At 36.1% G+C, this 20,509-nt stretch overlaps 1 protein-coding gene across 11 annotated transcripts in view; it reads right to left on the bottom strand.

The window, feature by feature from the left end:
- Positions 1 to 884: 884 nt before the first annotated feature.
- ZNF280C (zinc finger protein 280C) overlaps positions 885 to 20,509 on the bottom strand; it is a 58,151-nt gene continuing 38,526 nt past the window's right edge. For all 11 annotated transcript variants that reach the window (XM_081566602.1, XM_081566603.1, XM_081566611.1 and 8 more), the window contains 7 exons: positions 16,291 to 16,422; positions 11,908 to 12,224; positions 11,297 to 11,437; positions 6,753 to 6,815; positions 3,092 to 3,210; positions 2,643 to 2,679; positions 885 to 2,521 (listed from right to left, as the gene is read on the bottom strand). In XM_081566602.1, coding sequence (XP_081422728.1) covers positions 2,506 to 2,521; positions 2,643 to 2,679; positions 3,092 to 3,210; positions 6,753 to 6,815; positions 11,297 to 11,437; positions 11,908 to 12,224; positions 16,291 to 16,422 — 825 coding nt within the window. In that variant the 3' untranslated portion in view covers positions 885 to 2,505. The remainder of the gene's footprint in view (positions 2,522 to 2,642; positions 2,680 to 3,091; positions 3,211 to 6,752; positions 6,816 to 11,296; positions 11,438 to 11,907; positions 12,225 to 16,290; positions 16,423 to 20,509) is intronic.

Genomic DNA, 20,509 nt, shown 5'->3' with positions numbered 1-20,509 from the left:
ATTCATATGTTGAAACCTAATCCCCAGTTGTGATGGTATTGGAAGTGGGACCTCATTAGGTAATTAGGTCTAGAGGGTAGAGCCCACGTGAATCAGATTAATGCCCTTGTAATAGAGGCCCCAGAGAACTCTTGTCCTTTCCACGTGAGGACACAGTAAGCAGACAACTGTCTGTGAACCAGGAAGGGGTCAACAGACACTGAATCTGCCAGCACCTTGTTCATGGACTTCCAACCTCCAGAATAATGAGAAGTAAATTTCTATTGTTCACAAGCCACCCAGTCTATGGTATTGTTATAGCAGTCCAAACAAAGTTTCAAAGTACAGTTCAAGAAGTTCTAATGTTAAGAGGGAAAATAAAACTCACTCATGATTGAGTCAAACAACTTCTGAGCCTGCCCACCTTTGTGGTTATTAACATTATAAAGGGACTCCTGCCAGTCTTTAAAGTTCTAAAAATTACAGAAGTATACATGGATGGATGATGGATGCGTGTGGGTGCTTGTGTGCGGCTCTTTGCAACCCCATGGACTGTAGCCCACACCCCGCCAGGCTCCTCTGTCCGTGGGATTCTCCAGGCAAGAATACTGGAGTGAGTTGCCATTTCTTCCTCTAGGGGGTCTTCCTGACCCAGGGACTGAAACCGCACCTCCTGCATTGGCAGGTGGCTTCTTTACCACTGAGCTATCTGGGAATCCCTAAAGTATACATAGTGAGCTTTTAACTGTGCTGAAGGATAAACTACAAGATGGATTCAACAAAGCACTCAGTCTGTAGGCCAAGTAATCAGGCTTCTATGTAAGAAGCAAAGAAATGCTCCTAGATGTATGGCAAAATCTACAGCTTTTATTCGAAGTTCTTTATTAGAAAATAATTCGAGGCACTTTCACAATACAAATTTTATTAAAAAAATAAGTAATAACATCAAAACTGTTCTGTTCAGCAAATCTATATTCAATGTAACCAAAATAAACAAACACCAAATTAAAAAAAATATACATCTATATATATGGGCAAGAAACAAGTGCCTTTTTTGGTCCCAATATTTTCTGAATATATTATCTTTATCCAAAGGAATTACATTAATGGTTAAGAAGATAGTATGCATTAGATGTACAGAAATGCAACGTTAAAACTCACTTTAAGGTCTGTAGGAAGTGTTCTTTGCCAATTCTTCATGCCTTTGAACTCACAATCATTAAGATAACGATAGATCCAAGATAGACAGTGGATGTAATAACGTCTAGTGGTCTGAATAATTACCAAATTAAGAAGCTGCCAATAGGTAGCTACATAAAATTTGTACGGAATTCAAAGGATTTTTTTGAGTCATTAATGAAAGATAATGAACACAAAACAAGTTTTAAAGAGAAGAAAGAAAAGAGGATATAACAAAACAGACATTAATAAATTTGGCAAAGACAACATAAAACCAAGATAAAAAAATTAAATTAGACTAAAAAAATTTTAAAAAATTGAATATTAGTATTGCTGAAAGCGTCTATGATTAACACTGGAAAAAACTTTAAACAACAGTAAAAATAACTATTTTGAAACTGTAACCTCAGAAACTTGTTTTCCAAGAACATGAAAGTAAAAGTAACCTTGGTTCCCTATATAACCAGTTTTTATATTCCCTGGACTGCATGCACGCTAGAGGAAGATAAAAGGGCAGCAGCCAGAATGATTAAACTTCAACTTGGATGTTGAAGCATTGATCTGATGGGCTTTTCTTGGTCAGAATCGACCCATAAGCTTAAGATCAAGAACCAAAGCCCCCAGCAGAAAGTTGTGCTTTGGTGGGCCTTGAGGTCATCTCTGGCCAAATTAGCATCAGTCTTATGGGAGGCCAGTCATGAAGGAAGGGACTCTCCCTAAGATTTGATTTCTTAAGGCCAAAATCTAGAGGAGGTCTCACAGTCAAATAATTCACATTCCTTGGAAAGAGAGGACAGGCATCAGACGTGTCCATCGAAGGGGGACACTGACCAGGAATACCCTGGACTTTATTTGAAATTTCTGTGTTGCTTCTGCATCTGAAAAATATGAAAAAATAGAACAATGACAGACAAGGAATGAAGAAAAAGATAACTACCTAACCTAAAAATGTAATGTAATCTCCTAAGAGACTAACTAAGAAACCGGACAAAACAGACAAAAAAGATGAACAGTCACATCATTTGGAATGCAGTATTCTGAAAGCAACTATAGCGGAGAAAAACACGCATTATTTTAAGCAAAGCAAGAAAAGACCACAGCAACAAGTTATTTTTGAAGAAAGCCAACAGGAAAAAAGCATAAGTTAAGGTATGTTAACCTGACACAAAGATAAGGTGGAATAAGATTCTAGTGCCATCTGACAGCTGAAAAGAACTGAATAAGAGAACTAGTGTCATGAACTTGGCTGTTTAATTGCTTTTGTATCAGAAAACACTTCAGAACTTTGAACTTAGGAAATTCCAACTTGTCTTGCACCAGGTTGCACGAGCTCCATAGAGCAGGAATCTATTTCAACAAGAGGCTTTAAAAACAAAAACAAAAACAAAATACTTTAATATTTTTCATTTCTATTAGTGATACATTCAATAAATGCAATAGTGCTAAAATCCATCAAAGAAAATTGCACTGAATATTAAACTTACGTAGAAACGGGTTCAAAAGCTGAGGTACTTTCAGGAACTGAAATTAGAAAGAGTTTTACATTTAAAATAGAATATATGAGGAATGAGAAGGGGAAAGGGAGGGAAAGGATAAATTAGGAGTTCGGGATTAGCAAATATAAACTACTACATATAAAATAGATAAAGAACAAGGTTCCAACTGTATAGCACTGGGAATATATTTAATATCTTGCAATAAACTGTAATGAAAAGAATCTCTCTCTCTATATATAACTAAATCACTGTGTTGCATACCAGAGACTAACGTTAACATTGTAAATCAACTATGCTTCAATACAAAATAAAATGTTTTTAAAGAATGTATGAGGAATGAAACTATTATTTTAATATGTAAGAGCCCGTACTGTGGTTGATCAAAAACACTGGAATAAATATCAGAAATCTAAAGTAACACAATTATATATACGTACCATTCTCTATTATAACTTGGCAAGTGTGAGTTTTACGTTGACTTAAGTGCTTAGCCATACGATCTAGAGCAGAAGAATCAGCTAGGAAATCACATTTAAGGCACACTAGAGTAATGCCCCTATGAAAAAAAGTAAGACAGAAAGAAAAGGTTTTTGTCTTTTAAAAAAATCCATACACAAATTCAATTATTATTTTTCCACGTAATAACTTGATTAGTTTTTTTGTGTGTTGTGACCAGCATTTCCAAATTTTGTTACATAAGCCTGATATATATGAAATGGTATAACTGTCTCTAGAAAATGGCACAGCCATGTCTAAATTACGCGAACATTTAGTGCTCTATATGCTGTTCCCTCTCCTTGCTGTTGTTTAGTCGTTCAGTTGTATCCAATTCTTTGCAACCCTATGGACTGTAGCCCGCCAGGCTCCTCTGTCCATGGGATTTCCCAGGCAAGAATACTGGAGTGGGTTGCCATTTCCTTCTCCAGTTCCCTCTCACCTTCTCCAGTTCCCTCTCACGTGGTTTCTAAAAGCTATGAGTGAAGAGAGAACTAAAACTCAATCAGGACTCCACTAACAACTTGTATAACTTGTGCTAGGCACAATCTTTCTCTGCCTTTGCCCATCAGCAAAGCAAGATTCATCCATTCAATAAACATTTGCTGAGAACCTTCTTTACATACTCTGTACTACTAGTATGTATTTGTGCTACAAATATAAGAGTGAACAAAAAAGGATACTCTGTGAAGCCTACAATCTAATGTCCTATTTAAATGATGATAAAATCAGAGAGGAAATGAGGTCTTAAAATAAATTATGTAAACATAAATAAATCATGCAATTATTATTATCAGCTTATTAACGAAGCATAAATATACTTATGCAATTCATTTTAAATTTAAATACTTTAAAATTAAGTACTTTACCTGTATAGGAATAAATTCATAGCATAGCTTAGACTAACTTCTCCCTTGCAGCTCTACAGCTCTACTCTTAACAGCCTATTGTATATTTACACTGAGTTGTCACATCAGAAATGATCTTCATGAAACTAAAGTCGTGTACTTTCCTCCTTACCTGTGAAAAGTCATTCCTCTTGACTGGTCTCCTTAACGGTGCCATGCCCCTGACACAAATGCTCAAAACTAGCTATTTCTGACTCTTTTTTCCTTAAGACAGTCACTATTTGAAAAATTTTATAATATTCAATATTAGCAATTTATTGAGCACTTACTCTGTGTAGGCTGAGGGTTTTAGATATATCATCTCACCTATATCGTGTAACAACTCAGAGGTAGGTGCTGTAATTTTAACTTTTTTTTATAGAGGACAGGTTCAGGTTTAGTAACTTACCAAGGTCAGGACCAGGTCTGAAACTGAACCTTTTGATTCTAGAGCCCATATTCTTAAATGTGGCATGACACCACTTCACCACTGCAACCCAGATTATCTTATTAAATCTGTCTTAACTACTGCAATTGTCTTAATCAGTCTATGTGCCTCATGTGGGCTTCCCAGGTGGTAAAGAATCTGCCTGGCAAGGCAGGAGACACAGGAGACTCGGGTTTGATCCCTGGGTGGGAAAGATTCATGGAGAAGGGAATGGCAACCCATTCCAGTATTCCTGCCTGGAAAATTCCATGGACAGAGGAGCCTGGCAGGCCACAGTCCATGGGGTTGTAAAGAGTTGGACACAACTGAGCGACTAAGCATGCACGCATGCATGCACGTGCCTCATGTAGCTACAACTCACCTTGTATACCCCTCCAAATTGATCTTCCTTTAGTATCCTTGATTCTACATGAATCACCAATGGCTTTCCCAACATCTTCATATTAAGTCCAAATTCCCTAGGCTTTTCCAAGGATTCCACAATCTGGATCTAAGTTCAAACCTATTCCCAGACTCTAAACTTAGTACTATGATACATGAACTTCATGCTTCATCCCAACTGTACTACTTGTCATTCACTGTATCTTTTGCTTTTTTCCTTTTTAAATTTTCATTCATGCTGTTTTTCTAACTAAAATGCCCCATGCCTCTTCTTATAAGTAGAAACCTCTCTTTCTCTTCAATTTAGTAACTCTCATTGCACTTATTACAAACCTCCCTGTATTAATTTCTGTAGTTACTTATGTTCACATCTTATGAATTGTACATTACTTGCAGGTTGGTACCAAGCCTATTTCATCACTGTCATCTTCACAGAATTTGCTACCTTGTGTTATACATGATAGATGTACAATGAATTTAAAAATGAACACTGCATTTTAATAAAATAACAATTATAAATTTACTATTCTTAAAACTTTAAGTATGAAAACTCCCATACACAGAAAATCACCAATTTTCTGTTTAAATTTGAGACAACCCAATGTGAGAAAAAAAGTTGTAAAATTAATCTAAGAACCAAGCACACAACTCAGTTTGACAATAGTGAGATAAAAATCAAATTAAATTCTCTTTAGAATAAATCCTTTTCATTATTATAAAAATTTTTAGTAAATGTTAATATCTAGATAAAGTTTATTAGTATTTTATAATTCCTTCAATTTATCAATAGTTTTAAAATTGTACTGATATATTTAAAAAAACGGAATAAAACTTTCTTCTTCCTATGAGCTATTATTGGTCTATCATCTACATACTCCACATATGTCACTTTCAATATTAATTTACTCAATAAATATTTACAGAATGCCTACCATATGCCAGGCCACTACTGAATGCCCAGCAAATGTCTGGCATAGCTAAATATCCAAATCATACACATTCTAGTGAGAAGACACAGACAGTAAACAAGAAGGTGAAATATACAATCTATTGAACAGTAAAAAGTTGCCATGAAGTAAAAGCAAAGCAAGAAAGGCAGACAGGGAGTGTCAGAAGTGGGGCTGGAGAAAGGATGGTATTTTAAATGGTGTGGTCAAGGAAAAGCCTCACTCACTGGAGTAGAGACCTAAAGGAGGAGACAGACCTAGCTACCCATGCAGATATCTGGGGAAGAGCAAATGAGGCAGAAGAGATCAAAATATAAGATCCTGAGTCACAGCATCCCCTCTTCTCCTTTTCCACTAACCCAAAGCATTAAAACAAGTGTTGGCTAAACTTAAGTCTGTGTCTTAGCCTGATGCTATTAATATAAAGATCTTGACATTGGTATCTCAAATAGCAATGATAGCATGAACAAAATAATTAACCAAAGGAAAATGGAGTGAAAAGGAATTAGAAGAATGTGAAAAAATGGTCCTTAGTGAATTCTGAGCTAAGTGTGTGTGGTAGAACCAACATTAATTATCGATCCTTTCAGAAATGTTCACAATTCCTCTGAATAGTAAACAAGTTGTGTATTTTTATTTCAAAAATATAAGTGTGCTAGTCACTTTGTCAACTATCTTAAAAGTCTTTTAAATATTCAAATATTGCTAGAGAGCCTTATTTTTTGGTTTTATAATGCAAATTCATGAAAATTTCATCTTAATGCCTAGTATCACTGAAACAAAGTTTAGCTGGAGAATATTAGGTAATCCCCTCTTTGATCTAAGGATATAATGAACAGAACTCTATTATGTCCAGTAGAATCATTTCATTTTCCAAACTAGGCACTCCAGCATCAGGTTAAAAAGTTACTATAGAGAGAATAAAAGAAAGATTAGTTACCTGAGAGCTCTAGAACGCCTCTTAAAAATACAAAACCGTTTAGCTGGCTGGCTGCTGTGAGAGCTGGAAAGACAAGAGACAAATGAGATTTTATTATACAGTAAGTCACTAATTAATTTTATGACAATTTTTCAAGCCTATGCTTAGTTTCTTAGTTTTGAATAAAAGACCACAATTTAAATTATAAAATTCTATTAGCATCTGTTTAATTCAAGATTTTTATCTTACATTTCATGTTATCACTGTATTTTCTAACAACATATTTCCCTGAGAATAATCTTAAATGATTATACCTCACTGCTATAAAAAAAATAACTTGAGTTAAACATGCAAAGAGCATCAAATTAATTTTTTCACTTATTAAGAGTTGAGAACAATTTAAAAGTTATTTGCTAATGATGTATTTTGCTGTAATATAAATTGTTATAAACAATGATTATTTATTATTTTCTAATTTTAATATACTTAGCCTGGGGAAGAATATGAATGACCCTGGAAGAAACTGTTTCTTAGGCCAAGTGACATTACCATCAGTAAAATGAAACACGTAAAGAATCTTCTGCAATTACTGGAAGAGCTTTTAAAGAATATGAATTAAAGGAAGCAGAACTCGAGTTAAAACAATTACTTCCTCTATGCACAGAACAGAACAGAAAACCACTAACCAAATTCTGCAGCCAATGCTAACAGCTTCTATACTGCCTTTTAAGTTGATAAGGAAAGCTTTCCTGTATTAGAAAGTCAGGCAGAATTAGCCAGGATCCTTGGTGGCTCAGAAGGTAAAGAATCTGTCTGCTAATGCAGGAGATCTGGGTTCGATCCCTGGGTTGGAAAGATCCCCCGGAGAAGGGAGTGGCTACCCACTCTAGTATTTTTGCCTGGAGAATTCCATGGAGAGAGGAGCCTGGCCGACTACAATCCATGGGGTTGCAAAGAGTCGGACATGCCTAAGCGACTAACACTTTCAGTTTCTTTCGGCGTAGCACAGTACTATTCAAAGTGTGGTACATAGGACCAGCAGCATCTGCATTACCTGGGAGCGTATTAGAAATACTGAATACAAAGTCTCTGCTCCCACTGCAGACCTACTGAATTAATCTCTGGTGGTGGTGCCCAGAAATCAGTTTCAACAAGTTTTTCAGATGATTCTTACACAAACTAAAGTTTGAAAAGTACTAGCTCTAGCTTGCACTGACAGACCCAAACTAGGCAACATATCAATTCAATGGATATCTTTAGGCACATGGTAACTATCCATCAACATACCATGTACACATGGGAAAAGAATGACTACCTATCCCCCCAAGAAAAAGTCCTCAGAATAGGTGCCATGGTGAATACAAAGAACCACTCTCAAGTAGGTACGACAGATACATATTGAATATGAGGCAGAATAGCTGAATAGTACAAAACTCAAAAAACAATTGATTCCTATGAGGGACCACAGTGGTCAGATACTTCACAGGAGGCAAAATGAGAGCGAAGGAGAGGTGCATGCCAAAGAATAACAAAGAATAAGGAAAAGTCACTCTATGGAATATGGGACAAACTATACACTGGGGAAGATCAATTATTTTGAGAGGCTTGACTTCTGTCTGGTATGGTTACAGAGTCGGTATGGGCTGAGAATAAAGGTACTTGACCTCTGAGAAAATGAAGCTTCTGTATGTACAGAGCTCAACCTTATGATAAAAGTCCACACTGAGTCGGAGTGAGGGTATCCAATCAGGGAGAGGTACTTGAGGCAACCAAGGAAGCAAGGCATGAATGAAGTAGGGGAAACACAGAGAGACCTACAAAGTCCTTAGAAGAGCAGAAGTGGAGGATTTCAGTGCTATATGAGCCGAACAATGAGTAAGTGTGCCTGATGATGATGCAGTGCAGGCTTGGGGCTCACTGGAAATTAGAAAAAGATTATGAAGGAAGCCTAGGGGCAATTGGGGATATTTTTGGGGTAGAATGGGGCTAGAGGTCCCATAAGACAGTTGAGGAGCCTATGGAAAATGGGAGAGGACAGAATGATCCATGCACTTAAGGAACACCAAAGATAATTTCCAATTTAATCTTCTATAAATTCAGGGAAGAATTACAGCCCTGTTGGAGCAGCCATGTGTTTGGCACAGAATAAGATATCAGCATTCCCCCCCAGCAGTATACTGACAGAAAGGTTGGCTGGAGTCTGGTTTGGAACAACTGAGGCATAGGTGCAGAACCACTGCAGTAGTTGTGAGGCAGAGTGGTAAATTACAGAAAAGATAGATTTTTCAGGAAGCCATGATGAATGGTGCCAGATCAAGAGAACACCATAGGCTTCAGAAACTTAAAGTGCATTATTTCCAGGTGATGCTCCACATTTATGCAAATGATGCATTGAGACAGACTGAGCTTAAAGGGGAGGGGGTAATAATAGCTTGGATCCTAGACAGACAAAAATGTTTGACTTATTTGTGTCCCGTGATCTATCAAATAGTTTGAGATGAAGAGTTGGATCTCAGGAAAACTCAGCATTGAAATTGGAGGATTTACAGTTGAAAGGTAAAATATAAAACTCTCAGAGTGGTTAAGGTACCAAGAAAAGAAATGGAAAGAGGCAAAAAGAGCTGAAGAAAGAAAAGGTAATGAAATAGAGGAGGAGCAAAAAAGAAAAAAATTGTGGTAATCGTTTAGGAGAACTTGAGAAGAGTTTCAAAAGTGAGCAATCAAAAGTATCAAATACTCTTAAAGAAGTCATAGAAGAGTAAGAATGAAAAGCAGTGAATACATTTAGTGATTAGGACATGACTGATAATCTTGAAAGGGGCAGCTTGAACTGATTAAGATGGGGGTGATACTCATTACAAAGGGTAAAGAAATGACAAATAAGATAGAAAAGAATACTTTTTACAAATGTTGACAGTGAAAGGAAGACAAGAAAATATGCAAATGAAAGGCAACTCTCCTTCATACTAAAAAAAAATCTGTAAGTGCATAAAATTATGGAGGAACTGGAGAAGATAAGGGGCAAAATTAACTTTGAAAAAGTGGACATGTCTTTTTCTGAGATTAATGTCTGGATGAAGGGAAAAAAATCTGAGGTAGAAAAGGTTAACCTTGGGAAAAATGAAAAAGATGACCTCTGAGTAATTAGTGGGCAAGGTTAACAACTGAAAGACTAGAATAAAATCCTGAAGGTACTGAAAAGCATCTACACAGATGTTGTAGACAAAAACAAATAAGTATTCTTAAGAAAAGACAGGACCACATTAAAATTAAAGATCATAAATTCAAAGCTGATTAAAATCAAGCAGAGTCTAGAACTGAGCAAAGAGAAAGATCAAAAAGGGTAAGAGAGTCAAGGATAGCAAGGTAAGCATGGCTGAAGATGTGAAGGATTCTAGAACAAAAAACAAAGCAAGATTCACAACAGATGACTTTGAGGCTGAAGTTAACTATAAGATTGGATTTGGTGATACTGGACTGAAAAGAGGAGCCAAGACTAAAAGTCTTGGAGTAATGAGATTTCAAAATGAATGAATACTGTATATGACAAGGTAACATTGGATGGTGGCATTATTTAATGCCTTAGAGGTGGATGTGAAGTGTTGGCAATAAAATCAAGGTATGATGAAGTCGGGCTGGGGAATCATCAAGAGGAAAAAAACACTGAGAGTTAACTGCTGAAGGCATTAAAAAACGTGGGCAAATCCTTGAAAGTGGTAGCTAACTATGACCATAAAGTAACACAGAGGCAGAATAAAGGTACTTGACCTTTATTATAAGAGCCAAGAAACCACTTTTATTGGTTATTTCTTATTTCTGACTGAAAATAATTGGACCTACCTCCATTTGAATAATCAACTTAGCATATTTATATCTGAACAATTTTTATTTAGAAAAATCCATACTGAAGGAATAAAGTACTAATAAGATTCAAACGAAAGTAAGGTGGGCTTTGAAGTCTCTCTCTAGCATAGAGTACATGGTAGGTGCTCAAATAATGTAAAACAATTGATATATGAAAAAGAACTCCAACAGTAATGTCATGACTGGACTATTCCTGCAGTCTCATTTCACATTTCATCAAATGAATGCAAAGATGGAGGCGTTGAAAGACAAATGGACAGACAGGTGGGGGAGAGGGAGAGGGAGAGATAAAGAACACAAGAGAGTGAGCCATGTGAGCACCGATGATGTTCCTAGCATTTCTGACAAAGCTGAAGTCTCTAAAAGAGATTGCTTTGAAGTGGGGAACACCACATAGTTACATGCACTTATTTGATAAGATATTTTGGAACATTTGAAATTTTATGGACCACTTTTTGAAAGACTTAGAAAAATAACTTCTCTACCAAACCTATTATAATTTCATCAGCTTAACTGTTCCTAAAAATTTTGTCCCACTAATTTCATGAGATATTATGCTGGAAAACAGTATTAGGTAATATCCTAGAAGTTCCCTGTTGCTAGATCTTTCTGGATCCTTGATGTGACAAACTGGCTTTGTTTTCAAAAACCAAGTTATCTTGAATGGTAGTTTTGACTGGCCGTGTACATGTTTAACTCACCTCAGCATATGATTTACAAAGGCTTTGTTACAGTTAGTGCTGTATTTGCAAAAATTACAGTGCGCAAATAATGAAAAGTGGCTTGCAAAATCTTTTATTTTGGAATGACATTCAATGCACTTGTATATTCCCCGATGACACCTTATGGAGACAGAAAAAAAATGATAAAAATATATTGTAAAACCAAAAAGTAAGGTAAAGACTTATTCATGTTTTATTAATTGGAGCCAAGACATTTAAATTAAATCTTTAAATAGAGACTTGAAATTTGAAAATCTGCTTTGAAACAATAAGCTAGAGTAAGTAAAAACTAATATCAGTTAATGTTTCCTTGGAATAAAAAGGATCACATAAACCAATTCAACTATCACAAGATATAAGCACAAATTATAATATTAGTGTAGAAGATGGCAATTATAAAATAAGCACAGTAATTCAAGTTCTGTTCAGCAGTAGTAAAAAGTATCTTTTTACTATTTTCTTGGCCTTTATGCCAGATAAGTGATTATCATGTAAATGTGCATTATCTGGTGATATGGTAAGCTATATTAAAATAACCTTGAATATTTAATATTGAAATAGGAATATATATCAGGAATAAAAGATATTACCTTAAGTTCTTCAAAGCTATGCTGAGTTTACTCTTCCTGTTGCGTTTTTTCTTTGGCTTGTAAGAGGTTTTTGCTCTGTTTTTAGATGCACCTCTGCCTTGCTTACTTGTATTCAGTTTACTTCCAGCTACAGTTGCACGAAACTTTCTTGTCTTATATTCACTTGCATTAGATTTTGGAGAACTTCCAGCAGTTGTACTTTTAGACACTGAAGGTGAGACCTGAAGAGAAGTGCTTGGAGAACTACTGGAAGATAGAATACTCTTGGAAGTTGATGGTCTTGAATGAAGAGATCCAATTGAAGCTCGGATAGTGACCTATAAAAATAAAGGTAATATATACTTTTAGAAAATTAATCATCACACTAGTATTAAAAAATCACACTTTATTCAAAGCATAATTGGTTTTTGACAAGGGTGCCAAAATAATTCAAGGTGAGGGGGAGGAAACAATAGTCTTACCAACAAATGGTGCTAGGACAGCTGGTATCTACCTGCAAAAGAATGAATTTGGATCCTACCTCATACTAAATAAAAAATTAATTCAAAATGTATCAAAGACCAGATTGTAAGAGATAAAACTATAAAACTCTTAGAAGAAAACACAGGAGTAAATCTTCATGACCTTGGGTTAGGCAATGATTTCTTAGGTATGATACTGAAAGCACAAGAAACCAAAGAAAGAACAGATAAATGGACTTCATAAAAATGAAAACTTTTGCGGTTCAAAGGACATTGTTAAGAAAGTGAAAAGATGACCACAGAATGAGAGAAAATATTTGAAAATCATATCTCTAATAAGCGACATGTATACAGCATAACTTACAACTCAGTAAAAGACAACCCAATTAACAAATGGGCAAATGATCTGAATAGGCACTTCTTCAAAGAAGATATACATGTGAAATAAGCATGTGAAAAGATGCTCAACATCATTAGTCAGTAAGGAAATGCAAATCAAAACTCCAGTAATACATCACTTTAGACTAACTAAATGGCTATAATGAAAAAGACAGGTAGCAACATGTGCTGACAGGATGTGGAGAAATTTCAGCCTTCATATATTGCTGGTGGGAATGTACAATGGTACAGTAGCTTTGGAAAACAGTTTGGAAGTTCTTTAAAATGTTAAACGTAAGAATTATTATATAACCCTTAAGTGTTCCACTTCTAGCAATTCCACTCAAAGGAAATGTGCATACAAAAATTTGCACATGAAATTTCCTGAGAGCATTATTCATTATAGCCAAAAAGTAGAAACAACCCAAATGCTCGCCAATTGATGAGTGAATAAATAAATAAAATGTTATATTCATACAATGGAATAATATTCAGCCATAAAGGTACTGATACGTAAGTACTAATACAGCCTTAAAAGAGAATGAAGCACTGATACAAGCTACAGGATGAACCTGATGGATGAACCTCAGAAACATTATACTAAGTGAAAGAAATCAGCCATAAAGGACCACATATTGTAGATATTATATGATTCCATTTATATGAAATGTCCAGAACAGGAAAATTCATAGGGATAGAAAACAGGTTAAAGTTTGTCTGTTGTTGTGGAGGGGAAATTGGGAGTGACTACTAATGGATATGGGGTGACAAAATGTTCTCAAATAGATTGTAGTGATGTTTTCACAACTCTGTGAATATGCTAAAAACCAATGAATTGTATACTTTAAATGGGTAAATGGTATGCATGGTATATGAATTACATGTTAATAAAGCTGTTACCGGGAAAAAAAACCACCGCCATACAAAAAGTTAAATATCTAAGGATAAACTACAATCAAAGAAGTCTCCCATTTATTCTGAATTGTTGTTGTTGTTCAGTCACTGAATCATTTCCGACTGTTAGCGACCCCATAGACTGCAGCATGCCCGGCTTCCCTGTCCTTCACTATCTCTTGGAGTTTGCCCAAACTCATGTCCAGTGATTTAATGATGCCATTCAACCATCTCGTCCTCTGTAGCCCCCTTCTCCTGCCCTCAATCTTCCCCAGCATCAGAGTTTTTTCCAATGAGTCAGCTCTTATTCTATAAATAGTCATACCAATTAAATGAAATTCACCTCAGTATTGATTTACTGTTGTAATACTAGTTTTGTATTGATGGCATTTATATGTTAACAGAAATATTAATAGGTCAAAAGAGCTCATCCTATGGCTATTTTATGTTCTGATATAACTGAATAGCTATATTTGCAAATATAGAGGTCAAAATTTAAATCGCAAATCCTGAGATAACTCTGGAAAGGCCTGCATTACTCCTTGGTAACTATAAAACAGATCTCCAGAATCACCATGTCACACTATGTCACACTTGAAACATATAATATTGTACATCAATTATACTTCAATTAAAAAAAAGAACCTACACCCCTCTAAAAACAAATGAACAGATCTCTAGTAAATGTGACCTGCTCTCTCTGGGAGTTCACTGAGCAGGATTTATGGTTCCAAAGGTTACTGTGGTGGTTACAGCAATTCATCATACAGCATGGAGAGTTTAATTAATACTCAGAATTTTCTTAGAGGGAGCTAATAAAAGATTTATCATTTAATATTCAGAAAAATAAATGTTTGATTATACCCACAGTGAAAAAGTCACCTATTAACATTTTCTTTAATAACTTGATTATACTACTGCCATGTACTTAAGGAACAACAAATGAGTAATGCCTATGAAATACTTGTGGCTTAGTATCATACAAAAAGTGCTGAAATAGGAGTCAAAAAACCTGAGGTTAACTTTCAATACTACCTCTTCCTAGCCATGTGACCTTGAGTAGGTAATTTATCCTCTCTAAGCCTCCTCATCTGTAATATGGGAATACCACCTGCCTTCTCTACCTCACTGGTTTGTTACAGGGATTAAATAATAGAATGTATGAAAAAGCACACTGAAAACTTAATTCTGAAGTGCTAACAAGTGGGACACTGAAGAATTGATGCTTTTGAACTGTGGTGTTGGAGAAGACTCTTGAGAGTCCCTTGGACTGCAAGGAAATCCAACCAGTCAATCCTAAAGGAAATAAGTCCTGAACATTCATTGGAAGGACTGATGCTGAAGCTGAAGCTCCAATACTTTGGCCACCTGATGTGAAGAACTGACTCATTGGAAAAGACCCTGATGCTGGGAAAGACTGAAGGCGGGAGGAGAAGGGGACGACAGAGGATGAGATGATTGGATGGCATCACTGACGAGTTTGAGCAGGCTCCGGGAGTTGGTGATGGACAGGAAAGCCTGGTGTGCTGTAGTCCATGGGTTCGCAAAGACTTGTACACTACTGAGCGACTGAACTGAACAAGACACTTAGGATCATTTTTAGTAATATTATACTATACTAATTATTACTATTATTATTAATAAGGGAAGATATGAGAGAGGATTGCACTGCTTATACTAATATTAGAATTCTGCATGTCTTCTTCCAGCATGGAATGAATGGCCTACAGGGAAAGATACTGCATAGCTTCTCTCCCTCTAGAGCTTCAGAGCACTGCTTTCCATTATTTTAATGAACTCAAATAGCAGACACACTCACATTCAAAGGTTAGTACTCAAAATACGTAACTGTTCGGGAATTATTTCACTTTGGATTATGTATCTCTCCACTGGAGCAAACAGTCAAAAGGTGACTTTATATAAAGAAGTGAGAGAAAACAGATGTACATAAGGCAAATAGGGAAAATGAAATTTGTAGTCAGATGTATGTTTGCTCACTTAACACAGCAATGTTAATGAAGAGAACTTGCTTCTCTAAGAGTAGTTTCAGTAATACTAACTTCAACAAACCAAGGCATTATAACAGATGTTGGAGACACAAAGATAAATTAAACATGATTCCTCACCAGCTGAAGCAGACATATAAGCTGCCAACTGGAAAAGCTCAAAAACAGACTATAGAATATTGAAACAACACAGTTGACTCAGTCTACAGTTAATCTAGTTGCACTCACTACAAAGGAATATGCTCCAATATAGCACATTTCAATCAACTCAAAAAACAATGGGTAGAAAATTTTCTTTCTAAGCATAAGAATGTTAAAACCTAAAAAAAAAAAATTGATGACAACCAGAAATCAATTTTTAATATTATAAAGGGTTTATTTCTATTGTCATATAATGTTAGAATACAACCTATTTAAAATTCACTTTTTTGGGGGATGCAGACATAGAGAACAGACTTGTGGACACGGGAGAAAGGAGAGGGTGGGACAAATGGAGAGAACAGCATCTGTGGCTGATTCATGTTGATGTATGGCAGAAACCAACACAATATTGTAAAGCAATTATCCTTCAATTAAAAATAAATAAGCCAAAAATAAAAATTATAAAAAAGGAAAAATACCAGAGGAGAAAAAACACAACTCACTTTTGTACCAGGAGGCAATCCTTCTAGCTCTTTAGGCTTTACAAATGTCCGATGTTCAGTCTTATGATCCAGTTTCTCCTTGTAGGTCAAAAACTGTAGTCTGCACTGTGTACAACGATGAATTCCTTTCTTCTGTTTATAGAAAGTATTAGAAATAATATTAGAAAGAATAATTTCTACCACCACAAATCCCAGGATCAGAAATTGCTCTTAATTCTAGGAGCTTAAGAATTTAAAAGCCATAATTTTACCACATCGTATCATAAATAATACCAAAACATTTCATTTTTAAAAAGTACTTCTTGCATTAGTATTTGGGTTTCAAAGTATTTGTTATCATACAGGTAATCAATATGATAATTATATCAATTAGATTACAATGGGACAAGTCCTATGCTATTTGTAGTAGGAGTTTATTTAAACATAAATGTTTCACATATATATATAAACTATTCAAACATATGATACTGTGAAAATGAACTATATTACATTTTATTTTTGGAAAGATCAATAATTTGTTATTTCCATTTGTTTCGCAAGTTGGTAAAATAAATTGAACTTTCTAAAATTAAGCAAATTTAACCAGATAACTCCCCAAAGAGTTACGTTATAGAAATGGTTGTATAAAGCAATGTTTGTCCAACAGAACTTTAAACAGTGATGATGTTTTATAGCTGCACTGTCTGAAGTGGTATCCACTGCCACATGTGGTTATTGAGCACTTGAAATGTGGCAAGTGCAACAGAGAATGGAGTTTTAAATTTTATTAAATTTTAAGTTTAAACTAATTTAAATTTAAATAGACGCACGTAGTTAGTGACCATGATATTGGACAGCATGGCTATAGAAGCATAAATCAGAACAACTGATCTGAATCTACTATTTGAGAACTCCTTGACCATGTTCCTTCTCAAAGCTGGTCCTTTTATTATTTTACCAATAGGAAACAGGACCCAAGAGAGATGTAAGGCACTTCCTCATAGCGATTTAGTGGTTTTTCTACTACATATCAGCAACTGCAATTTTTATGTACATGCACTCGTCCATTAAAAGATGCATTTTATATTTATTTGTAAATTTGGAACAACACACAAATACAAAAGAATGTTTTCTCTAGAAGTGTGTTTCCACAGGCTCATCATTTCCACTTAAAACACAAGTAACCATTTAGGAAAATCCAATGAGATCACGTATATGAAAATATCTAGACGTTACTGGTGCATAACAGACATTGGAGAAGTACAAATTCTTTACTAAGTTCAAAGCACTATATAACTATAATGCATTTGTATTACTATTTTGGTTTCATCTTATTTAGAAGTACGGTTAATTGGATCGTATCATAGGTACAGCCAACATAAACAAATTCACCTGTAAGTGCTCAAGAGAGGGGAAAGAGGGAAAAAAAACTCAGTCAAGAAGCGGATGCCAAGACATGACAGAAAATTGCTCAGATATAGCTGCTGGAAATCTCTTCTCTGCTGGTACTTATATCTTATCTAATTTCATGATTTCAAGTAGCATTCATCCAACTGCCTACTCAACATCACTATTTGATATCTAGCACGCATTTCATTCACATGGACAAAATTAAACTCCAGATTTCCCCCCATCCACCCTGCAAAAAATCTGTTCCTTCCCTAGTCTCTCCAATATCTCAATATATGGGAACGTCACTCTTGCAGCTGCTCAGGATGAAAGAAATTGGTCACTCAACTCTTTCTCTCATGCCCCACACCCACCCCATTGATAAAACCATAATCTTTCCACTTTTCATCACCTCCTACCACTGCCACCAGATCAGTCCAAGTCACTCACCTGGACTCTCATGATAGTCTCCTACCTTCTCCTGGTTTCTACTCTTTTCTCCCAACAATTTCTTCTCTCCATGGCTGCCAGAATGTTCTCTCACATGGTTATACACTCCAACGGCTTCCCGTAACACTCCCAAATCCTGACTGTGGCTTCCAAGGACCTACAATATCTTCCCCACATTCTCTCGCTACAACCTCATTTCCTACTACTCTTCCTCTCACTAGTTTACCATGTGCCAGACACACTGGCCTCCTTGCTGCTCCTTGAACATCTAGATATATGCTCACCTCACTGCCAACTGTTTCCTCTGCCTGCAACATTCACTTCCAGATGGCCACATGGCTTACTCCCTTATTTCCTCTGGAGAGACTTCTTTGACCACCCCGTATATATATTAAAAAAAAAGAACCAGAAACTGCTCTTTCACCTCTTAAGCCCTGGCATTCCCTCGCCTCCTGTATTTCCTTCCTATGGTACTTATCACGTGCTTGAATACAGATACATTCAGACAAAATACGCATTCTCATTCTGTCTCTCTCTCTTTCCCCCGCATAATGCAAATTTCAGAAGGTACAAACTGTTTTGCTCACTTCTGTAAAACAGTCCCTGGCATATATTAGGCACTAAATAAATATCTGTTAATAAACAGTGAGGCAAGCAGCAAGAGAATGACAGTACATACAAGAAGCAAGCACAATTAAACTAGTTCAAAATATCTGTCATTCCATTCATTGAGCATTTCCCCAGAGCCCTGAGATGAGGACATTAATCGACGATTCCCTTAGTTGGACTCAAGTCTTTCATATCTCTTACTACATGTATGCTTGTGATGTGCTAAGAATAATACAGTACATTTTTAAAATAATATGATGTTCAACCAAAAAATGGTGACCTATCCCAAGGATAGAGAAAAAACTGTATTGGACTTTTTCACAAAGATATTATATTGTCTGGGTGATCTGAGGGTCTTCAAGGCTAATTCTGACTATCTGTAATACGTGCCTTTAGATCTAATGCCAGTAAAGAATGACTCTGCAGTAAAAGTTTGGGCCATAGGTCAATTTTTGGCTTTTCCAATTATTAGAGAATGTGACACTGGGCAAATTAACTTACTCTCTATAAAGCTTTGTTTCCTTATATGTGAAATGGAAATGATCACATACCTGCTTCATAAAGTGGTTGTGAGGATTAAACAAGATAATCCCAGTAAAAGCACTAGTGACTGTCACACAGCAAATGATAAGTATATGTTAACTGCTTGTTATTACTATGAAGATCTAATGAGGCTATTTAACACAAGTGAAATCCTTCATTATTTCTTAAAAGTTGTATGAACTATTGCTAGCTCTAAAATCACTCAATAGATAATAACATATTCTTTTAAGGGAAAGGTTACAACCAAAGTCTTCAAAAAGAACAGAATGACCCACATTTATGTAAAGAATTCAAAAATTATTGCCTAAAATTGCCCTGCTACTGCTGCTAAGTCGCTTCAGTCGTGTCCGACTCTGTGTGACCCCATAGACGGCAACCCACCAGGCTCCACCATCCCTGGGATTCTCCAGGCAAGAATACTGGAGTGGGTTGCCATTTCCCTCTCCAGTGCATGAACAGGAAAAGTGAAAGTGAAGTCGCTCAGTCATGTCTGACTCTTAGCGACCCCATGGACTACAGCCTACCAGGCTCCTCCGTCCATGGGATTTTCCAGGCAAGAGTACTGGAGTGGGTGCCATTGCCTTCTCCTAAAACTGCCCTAATAGCATCTTAATTACAAGCTTATAAACTTGCTCAGCTATAATTTTCAAGTCTTTTATGAACAATTATAGAAACTGCAAATACTTTGAAGGATATCTGATGATCCTTCTTATTAAATAGATTCTTTCCTCTACTGACTGCTGACTGCCTACCTGGTAGGTAAGCCAAACTTACAAAACAAATGGGCACCCATGGTGTGTCAGTACTCCCTGGTTTGATGACTCAGTAGAAGGACTTATAGGGCTTAAAAGTTTACACTCACAGCTATGATTTATTACAGTGACAGGATATAGAACAGGATTAATACAGGAAAAAAGTGCATGAGGTGAATCTGGTGGATACTGATACCAGTTTCCAAGTGCCCTCTCCCAATGGAGTTGCACAGGACACACTCATCAATCCCCCAGCAACCAACTGTAACAACAAGTGAGAAGTTTTTTGGGTTTTGTTTTGTTTTCTAAGGAAGATATTTTGAGTCTAAAAGCCCAGGTTTTTTATGAGCTTCAGTCACCAAATCTTCAGACTCCCAGAAGAAAAGCAGGAGTTCATCACAATTATATTCTCGCACAAATGATCTAGAAAAGCTGGTACGACATGGATCAAGGTTTCAGGCATGTAAAACACTTATCAGTTAATAACAAAGGCTCAG

Source organism: Giraffa tippelskirchi, chromosome X (genome assembly GCF_054371585.1).
Source record: "Giraffa tippelskirchi isolate mGirTip1 chromosome X, T2T-mGirTip1v1.2.pri, whole genome shotgun sequence".
Classification (NCBI taxonomy): Eukaryota; Metazoa; Chordata; class Mammalia; order Artiodactyla; family Giraffidae; genus Giraffa; species Giraffa tippelskirchi.
This window is presented reverse-complemented; position numbering and strand designations above follow the sequence as displayed.